Genomic DNA, 9,434 nt, shown 5'->3' on the forward strand with positions numbered 1-9,434 from the left:
ATCTATCTATCTATCTATCTATCTATCTATCTATCTATCTATCTATCTATCTATCTATCTATCTATCTATCTATCTATCTATCTATCTATCTATCAATGAGACAACTTTAGAAATGATCAAATATATTGAAAAAATGCCATGTTTTAAACTGTTTATATCCCTGCTCAGGAATTGAAACAAAATCCTTATAACTGTCGGCCAGCTGTTTGTTTGTCTCCATTGATAGTTGGGGGATTTATCTTTGGTGTCGAGCTCCAGGTCTTTGAGTTTGGAAGGGGTCTTTGCCATCACTCTATCCACAGATTCTCTATCAGACTTAAGTCGGACCTCTAGACGAACCTGCCTAAAATGTTAATTTACCGAGGGTAAAATTAGTGGATTATTTTAGACCTAAAAATGATTTGAATAATTAAAAAAAAGATATCAGCTTGCCATGGTTCTTGAAAGTGATGCATAGATCTGTCGAGACTTCGACTCCAAAAAATCTGTCTCTGAAAGATCACTTTGCTATTTTAGTCCAAGAGTCTCTATAATTCGTGATATGGTTTTTCTTTTTCTTTAAAGAACAGGTTTAAAAACAACGTCGAGTCTTAACTTTTTTATATATATATTTCTGTTTATTGAATCACTGCTTCAAGCATGACCGGTCTATGTGCGTTAGTTCTAGTTCAAATTTACTTGTTAAAACTACCATATACTGTCAAAAAAAATTATCAAAACGAACAACACGTCTTCGTCGTACAATACATGTTTCTTTTTATTTTCTCCAGCAGCGTATTAAATATCTGTATGTACACGTTTGAAAGTTACATAGAAAAGATATAGTCTTACAGTAGGCCTGTTTGTTGGTTAGTTGCGCGTTAATATTCCACGGTGAACTACAACATGAAAATACTCATCTTTTATCTGTGAAAAAGCCTTTAGCGGTGCTGCTCTCTCTGATGGTCACAGTCAACAGGTTCATGGTGACGTCCGTCACCGTCACAGTGTCCCAGTTGGTGAAACTGGGGGTCCAGGTCGGGGCTGAGGGCGCGGTCTGGTCTGCCTGTGAGGCTTGGTGCCTCCGCTCCTCTGCGGAGCGCTTCAGCTTCCCGTGCCGAGGAAAATGCAGCCTGCTCAAACTGTAAGTCCTGTGTCCCTCCGGATCCCTTTTACGCACGCCTGGGCTGAAGGCGCACGCGTACGACAGCCCTGCGTGTTTCTGCTCGCTGCTGGATTTCGGCGTGATCGTGGTCTCCTCCTGAAACCTCCTGGTCAGCTGCAGGAGGCTGTGATCCGACGTCTCTCCGTGATGATGCAGGCGTCGGGACATGACGGACTGCTCCTCCAGTGACCTGCTCCGCTTCGGGGCTGGCTCCGAGGAGCCGCTGGCGTCATGCGGATCATAATGCGGGTGTAGCTTCGGCTTGCGACCTCGCTTTTTGGGGGACCTCGTGGATTCCTGGTCCAGGAGAGCTTCCAGCGGAGCGGGCCTGGGCCTCCTCTCCGGCTCCGGGGGTCGAATCTGGACGCTTTCCCCTCTGTTGACCGCGCTCGGCGGGAAGATGGTGGGGACCACTGCCCGTAAACCCTCACGGGCCCTCGGCGTGACGACGGGCTCCGGGATGGGATAGGAAACCTGGATTCCTCTGGGAGCCTCTCTTCTGAACTCATACGTCTTCTCCTTAGCTTTGGCTTTGGCCTGAAGACAGTGAGGGTCACAAAGAAAGAGTCAGAAAGGAAAGTTTCCCAGAAATAAATTAGATTACCGTCTAGTTTGTTTCAACGATCCAATTTAATAAGTGAAGCTCATGCTTTAAACACAGGGTTTAAAGTATGAGCTTAAACCCTATGTTTTTTCTTATAGCGGTTATAGCTAAAACGAATAAGACAATTAGAATATTACAGAAGCCCTTCCATGATATGTAATAGAATATGTTGCTATGGACAACAGACTGCTGAGCTGACAGTTGTCCAGTCAACGTAAAAAATAAATAAATAGATAAATAGCTAAAAAAGTTGTTTTCAGCAAGCATCTCAAAGGAAAGTTAAGTGGAAGGAAAAATGCTGAGCACACCCTTGAGAGAGGATTAATCACTCAAGGGTGAGGTTATTAATCTCACCCTTGAAAGTCACATAGAGATAGAGAAAGACACAAGAGATGGACTGCGATGGGCAGAGCTTCAAGAGGCACATCAGCAGATGTATCCATGCTACAACTGTTACATTCCTTGTGTTAAACCTCTGCTGAACCAGAGAGAATGTCAGAAGCATCACAAGAGGGAAGGAACTGGACAGGGACTCAGAGGATCCTCTCAGAACAATTCATTCTGCTGACAAGCCAGAGAAGCCGATTTCTTTCTCCAGCAGGATTTGGGACTCGCCCACATGCTGTCTGACCGTGATATTCATGTGATTTATTGGCTAGCAAACTGGTTTGTCCTGATCTCAGAATCTGTGAAGTATTGTCGAGACGAAGATGATCATCACGAGGCCAAACAATGCAGATGACCTGAGGGCTACGGTTAAGGTAATCTGGGCTTCCATTACACCTAGACAGAGCAATGCAGCTCACGTACTTTTCAGTAAGTTGCGACTTGTCTAAAAAGAAATTATACTGGTTTTATGTAACATTTTACTGGTTTTATTAAATATTTTCGTTCATTTTCTTAGAAACTGTGTTACATGTTTTCAAGAACTGCAGGTCATTATTATTAAAAGAAGCAGAAATGAAAGCCTAGAATATGTCACTCTGCGTGTAATGAATCTATGTAATACAACATTTCCACTTTTGGTGGTTATAGTTGTTCAAATTGTCTAACCCAGCCATATTTTTAACATCTTTGCTACAGGCTACATTTTTGCAGAAACATATTTCCATATTGACAGCCAGGGTTTGCAGTGCACAGTTACACATTTGTTTTGCTGCTCTTCGTCTGTTTATTATAAATTACAGAAAAATTACATATATTTTATCATTGCAACATATTCAAAATAAATATTTATAATGAAGAAAGAATGTGCTGATTTCATAAAATTCAATTAAAGGTCAAATGGAAGATGTTTAGGTTTCAACAGAGAAAGCAAAGTGCAGGCAAGGTGAGAATTAGAGGCAAGGGTGGTCTTCAACCCCCTATAGGCCTTGTTACTAAATGTTACTAGTATAAATACATTTATTAAATATTGAATTGGGATTTCAGCCCTCCCTAAAAGTGGAGAATAGCAACTCTTAACCTTTCTGTAACTTTAATCTTCCACCTCTGTCAATTATTCAAATAATAATACAAATAATATAAATATCAACAATAATAATAAAATTGTAGGGGACATTTTACCAAGGAGATAATTGTTTGGTTCATGTCCTATAAAACTTGGTATTTCATACATTTTTGACTAAAACTGATGCGCATGTCTACATCTAAATTCTTAAATAAAAGAAAAATAAATAGAAAATCAGTCATCTCTTTCACAGTTTGTCATTTTCTCTCCCTGACAGCATCGGTTTCACTATTGACATGATACTTTAATATAACTCAGAGAATTCTTGAGATGACTCATAAAAAATAAAAAAAATTTAAAAAAATTAAAGTTTAACAAACGTTTATGAAAAGATTTCCCCACCTTCAGGAGAAAAGTCTCGGGTTTGGGTCCCCTCTTTTTGGGCCCGAACAGCTCCCTTTCGCGCTCCCTGCGTGATGAGCACAAATCATAAATCAAACTTAACTGCATACGTGCGTTTCTCATCAATTCTACAATTATCCGAAAAGTTTAAAACATCTGCAAAAAAAAAAAAAAAAAAGATGACAAAAACTGCAACCATACCCGAGATTAAAAGTAACGCTTGTGGGGTTTCGACGAGAAAATCCCAGACTCTTAACAAGACATTCTTGCCTGAGACGATTCGAAATATGTCAACTGAAGATTATAATCTAGACCGGGTGATTTTATTATGAGTGCAAGTTTTTGCCGCGCAGATTGCACGGTGCCATCTCCTCTCTGCAGAGAGGCCTACTGGTGCGCTGTCAACCATCTCACCTCTCCTCGAAGGCGGCGAACAACCGCTCGTCCAGGATGTTTTCCTCCGGCTCCCAGGTGCTGTACCTGTACCACAGAAACCAGAAGTGCCTTATTTATTTGACTCAAACCTCGTGTCAACCGTTCTGTCACGCGGTGTGTGCATGTGTGTTGTTGTTTTCTTTCTTTCTTTTCTTTTCTTTTCTTTTTTCTACATGTGAAAGCTGCGTGAAGCTGCGATCACAGCGGACCATGACGCATGCTGACTTCTTCCCTCAGCCGAAGCGCGTGGACGTTACAAAGCGACACAATCGGGTGTTTTTACCAACACCTGACTGGCGCACACTGCGTCACCGAGAGCACAGAACGCAGAAAACGCAGAAAATGCGTGCAAAAAAAAAAATTAAAAAAAATAAAAAATAGCATGCCAAGCGCTGCAGTTGTAAGATCGACCAGGATGGAGCGCTGTCCTTCGCTGCCTCTGCTGTTTTTCTGTACTCACTTCTGAGACCAGCCCTTCCATTTCACCAGATATTCCCAGCGACCCTGCAAAAAAAAAGAAGAAGAAAAAGAGAGAGAATCAGATCCAGAATAACATTCAGGTTATCGGTGAACTGGCCCGTCGAGCCCTCACGGACACATGTTTTTTGCGTAACAGATGCTGTCGGAGCGGTGTGGGTGGGGGAGAGAAAAGCGGCGAATACCCGTCTGATCCGCCGTTTGATGATGGACTCGGCTGCAAAGACGCTCTCGCCGACAGCCGACAGCTCCATGATTCACCATGCAACCACGTCGATTTCTGCCGCTTTTATTATTTCTGGCTTCCCCCTTTTCGTCCTCTCCGGGGCTGTTTAATTCCGCACATCCCATAATACGCAATCTGGAGTGGACGTCATCACGTCTTTTTCTTGTTGCCAGGCACCGCGGTCGGGGTAGGACGGATCGCTGGTGGAGCACATTGGCTCAGTTGTTGCTACGTGCTCCGGGTCTCTGAGCGGAGGGGAGGAGCCCTGGCGCTCTGACTGCTGTACTGGAATGTCTGGCACAGTGCGGGGAGCCAAGMCGAGGAGAGTCCCGGAGAGGGGTCCGCTGACCCCCGATCTCCCTATGGGGGTGGCCTGGAGGGGGGGATTGGGGGGTACCAGACCCACAGCGGAGTGCAAATCATTTCATCATCTTCTGTTGTGGAAACTATGGAGAAGAGAAGTGAGAATGTGTTTAATTAAAGACACAAACACACACACACACAAAACAAAATCCACAATTAAAAATCTGAAAAACATACATGGAAATAAAATAAAATAAAATACGAAAACAAATAAACAGCACAATCATAAATAATATATCCAGAGGCAACAAACGGTCCGAGAAAAAAAAAAAAAAACTAAATCAAGGCTGACTGGCCTCACAGTTTCTCAAATGATTAGTTGAGAGACATATTACTTTATAAATTGTGAGACGGATGTGATTCATTAACACTTCTGACAGTTTCTCGTGCAAAATATAACAAGGCCATAGAGTTTCTATGTGTAAATGAACGTGTGCGCTTTAGGGATTAATTGGGATTTTGCGCAATGTCTCTTTAAAAAAAAAATAGAAAAAAAATCACGAAGATGTTTAAAAAGACATGAGCGCTCAAAATAGAGTTTTGATGACAAGTTGTTGGAATTTGTTATTGATTTTTTCCGAGTTAGAAATTTTCAAGTCATATTCCAACAATTGCTGTACTTATTTATTTATTTATTTATTTATTTATTTATTTATTTATTTATTTATTTATTTATTTATTTATTTATTTATTATTTCATTTTGGTTTAAGGATATTAAATGTAGTATAAAAAATGTAATATGTCAACTGATTTATATATTTTAATATTTTTCAATTTAATCATAATCTAATGAGACAACTGTGTGGGACAATTGGCAGAAGTTAAACCACACGAACCTTATTTCATGAGGAGAAAGAAAATAGTTTAGTAATTCAGCAGAAAAAAAAAACAAAAAAAAACTGAAACTGTTTTCTATCTCTGCGTCTAAAGTTGATCGTGTGAAACTGAATGACGGGAGAAAAATCTAGAAGTTGCATAAAATTTGAAATTTTGGGGAAAATAAAAACAAAGTAAAACAAATAAATAAAAGAAATAATAAAGAGAGTATAAAAGAAAGGATGGTTACTGGGTACTACAGTTTTAGTCTTAGCGAGTGACACTGAGCTCATTAAGGTTGTTTTATTTGTTAGGTTTTTTTTAAGTCTGGTTCATTTCATGTTTAACCCTTGCAATCGTCTCTGGCGTTCCGTAAAGCTCCACATGTGTATTTTTTTTATAATGGTTGGGAAAATAATGCAAAAATGCGAAGGGTAATTATTTTTTTTATTTTTAACAATAATGATATTTTTCTTTGTTATTTATTTATTTTAACTTAACTGTTCCTTTTCTTTCCTTCTTTTCTCAGAATATTGTCATAACAGATGTAGATATTAAAATAATTATTTTTAATCAATTATATTTACGAAAATTATTATTATTATTATTATTATTATTATTATTATTATTATTATTATTATTATTATTATTATTATAAACCATGGATAATTTAAATGTAGGAACTATTATAGGATACCACGATTTTTATGTATTTGTTTTTTCTTGAGTTTTTGACAGAAAGCTGGGTTTTTTTCCTCCTTTTTTTCTTCTTTTGCTTAATTTCTTACTAATTGATCCAGGTTCATTACAGACTGCTTTTCTTTTTAAGCTTAATTAAGCTTCTTTCTGTGTCCCAATTTTCCGCATTCCTAGATTTCCAGTTGAACTGAGCGACTGCAAACAACCATTTCTGCCTGTGGGAAGAAGAAAGTCCTCTTATTCCAAGACTTGTGCCAAATCTTGAAAAGTTGCGCAGAACTCGTTACCTCCCAAAATCATTACATCTACCAGCCATTTTTAATTACGAGTAAAAATTAAATTAAGCTAAATTCACGGGTCTGAAACAAATGTTGCTATGAACACAGTCTTATTTGAGCTGACCTACACTGTTTCTGGTGAGCTAAAGGAAAAGCCAAGGAGCTGACATTTTATTCACTCTGACAAGAACGATCCAAAGTCAAGACAGCATTTGGGTAGTAATGGGAATGTACTACATCAATGTCTGTGGCAAACTGCTTCAGGTTTTTTGTTTGTAACGAGATGAAAATGTAAGCTGGGCAGCCCGTACAGGCAGGCCTGTATGAGTCGATTAAGTGAATAAATAAATGTTCTGTCGCTCAGTTAAATAATTAGTGACTTTTAAGTTTTCAGTTGATAGTTGTGAGTGTCTCATTTTGGTCAGGTGATGACATTCGACATAAAAAAATGTTTTAAAAGCCCTTTTCGGGCTTTTGGGAAAGCTAAACTCAGAGGGGGAAAAAAGTGACGGGGTGACATCATGTTAGGAGAACTTATATTTAACACAAATATTTGGGTAGTTAAAGAAATTAAGGGATAAAAAAAAAATTCGATCTGTGAGAAGTTGATCTTGTTCTGTGCTCTTGGTGTTGTCGAATGAAGGTGTGCTTTGCCGCAGATTTCCCTGAGGTGGCCTTAATAGGAGGTTTTCCATCAGCTTCTGGCTTTTTCAAACAGATTCAGAATCAAACAGTTACATTGGGACCCTGCCTGAGCCAGAAGACAGTCGGGTTGCACCGTTTAAAGCTGCAGGCGGCTGCTTGTCTCTGGTTTTATCCCCCGATCGTTAATGCGAAACTGACACGTTCGCTGCTTTATCGCGTCTGATGAAACTCTCCCCGGCTGCGGCGCACACAAAGAYGCGGCGCGGCGCGGCGAAGCGAGGCACGGCGTGGACAAAAGATGCGCCGAGGCAGCCTCCGACGAAATATGAACCACCATTTTGATACTCTCAGCGCGCAGACCGACATTTCCTGTCGGTGCTGGAATGGCTGAAGCCTACACGGTTTTGCTGCGGAGGCTGGTGGTGGTGGTGCGCGGCGCCCACACGGCACGCCGCCTCTGCCGCTGCCGCGGTTCTCCATATTTGGACGAGAGCAGGAGCCGCAATGGCGACGGGCGCACATGAATGCACAGAGCAGGCTCTGTGAGAACATTATTGGCTCTCTGGTTTCTGGGCAACACGCTGCTCACTGCTCGCTGTCCCACTTACTCTCCGAGCGACATTTTGTGCTGAAAGGTGCCTCAGACACAAAACCGCACGGCAGAAACTCGAAGCCGCGTGACACTGCAGCTTTGCATGATTTTTCAGCGCGACGCTTGGCGTCATGTTGAGAATGCGCAGCGCTTGTCATTTATCACGCTGTCGGTTTGACATATWCCGACATGCACCTTGATGACAATGCATCTCCGTGACGCATACGTTAAAGCTTAAATTAAATCGTCAAGCAATGCAACAGAGGCATTATTCAAGAGACGCTTCATTTTCATTTTCCACATAATAACCAAATGCATTTCTGCATTCTAGAGGCCATCACAGGCCTGCAGCGGGTCACACGTAAGCATCAAAATTAAAGCACATTTATGCAGACAGCAGCAGCCGCCGCCGCCGCCGCTGCAGCTTGGTATGATGATAAAAGGGGAATGTGAAACATCACACTTGGTCTATAAATACGTTGGCCGGCTCAGAGATGTTTCAGTTTCCTATAAAAGCCACTGATGCATGGCGGGCTGACGCACACATGGTTCAAAGCCATGGACTCGTACGAGCCACAAGCGCTCCCATCCAACCAGCTTCACACCTCGCTCGGAAAATGCCTCTGGAACGTGGCTGGTGAGAGTTAAATCGTTTTAATTTGCCACTTCCGTTTTAATTTGCCACTTCAATGTGCCTTGCCTGACGCATTTCATACACGTAACTGCATTAGTCCACTTCCTGCAGAGCAAACCCCGAAGGTTTTTTTTTTTGTTTGTTTTTGTTTGTTTTTGTTTGTTTTTCTCACTCTGTTTACTTTAGTTAGGTTGCATAAATTCAAATTTTAATGAAGCAAATGCGCCAGGACGCATCATCAGTCGCAAATAAAGCTTCCGATCAAATTTCAGTCACACGTTGAGATACTAAAACAACAAAGTTAGTGAAGATGCTCTTTGAAAGTATGAAGAAAATAAAAAATAAAATAAATAAAAAGGTTGTGAAAGTTTAGAACATTTCGGAAATGGTGTCTACTCATGACCAAATATGGAAGTCCTAAAGTGGCCAAACCACATAAATTCACACTGAATGGGAATGATTTTACCAAAAAAAAATCTTTTTGAAATTAGCTAACACCAGAAATTCTTTAAGGAAGGCAGGTAGCAAAACTTTTCTTTGGTTTTTCTGACGTCTAGCTGTTTTAAAAATCCATTTCTGCCTATTTACAAGTGCAGTCCAGTTTCTTTTTACATGATAAAGTGTTCAAGAACATTAAGAGGAATGACAGACCAGCAGTATGTATATA

The 9,434-nt window shown here is 40.6% G+C and overlaps 1 protein-coding gene across 1 annotated transcript; it reads right to left on the reverse strand.

Moving 5' to 3' along the window:
* Positions 1-733: 733 nt before the first annotated feature.
* On the reverse strand, positions 734-5,074 carry cbx8a (chromobox homolog 8a (Pc class homolog, Drosophila)). Its single transcript, XM_008416783.2, has 5 exons — positions 4,699-5,074; positions 4,497-4,540; positions 4,016-4,081; positions 3,602-3,668; positions 734-1,682 (listed from the first exon to the last, which is right to left on the reverse strand). Exons 1-5 carry the CDS (start codon positions 4,765-4,767, stop codon positions 897-899), a joined length of 1,032 nt encoding a protein of 343 aa, XP_008415005.1. The 5' UTR covers positions 4,768-5,074; the 3' UTR covers positions 734-896.
* Between the last annotated feature and the right edge of the window lie 4,360 nt (positions 5,075-9,434).

This window comes from Poecilia reticulata, linkage group LG8, assembly GCF_000633615.1.
Source record: "Poecilia reticulata strain Guanapo linkage group LG8, Guppy_female_1.0+MT, whole genome shotgun sequence".
Lineage (NCBI taxonomy): Eukaryota > Metazoa > Chordata > Actinopteri > Cyprinodontiformes > Poeciliidae > Poecilia > Poecilia reticulata.

What these genes read in the sequence shown, in the direction of transcription:
- cbx8a (XM_008416783.2), bottom strand. Translation starts at nt 4,767, where the DNA reads ATGGAGCTGTCGGCTGTCGGCGAGAGCGTCTTTGCAGCCGAGTCCATC. An exon ending in TGGAAGGGCTGGTCTCAGAA is followed by an intron (nt 4,082 to 4,496) that starts GTGAGTACAGAA and finishes TCTGTGGTACAG; the next exon opens with GTACAGCACCTGGGAGCCGG. An exon ending in CCGAGACTTTTCTCCTGAAG is followed by an intron (nt 1,683 to 3,601) that starts GTGGGGAAATCT and finishes CACTGTCTTCAG; the next exon opens with GCCAAAGCCAAAGCTAAGGA.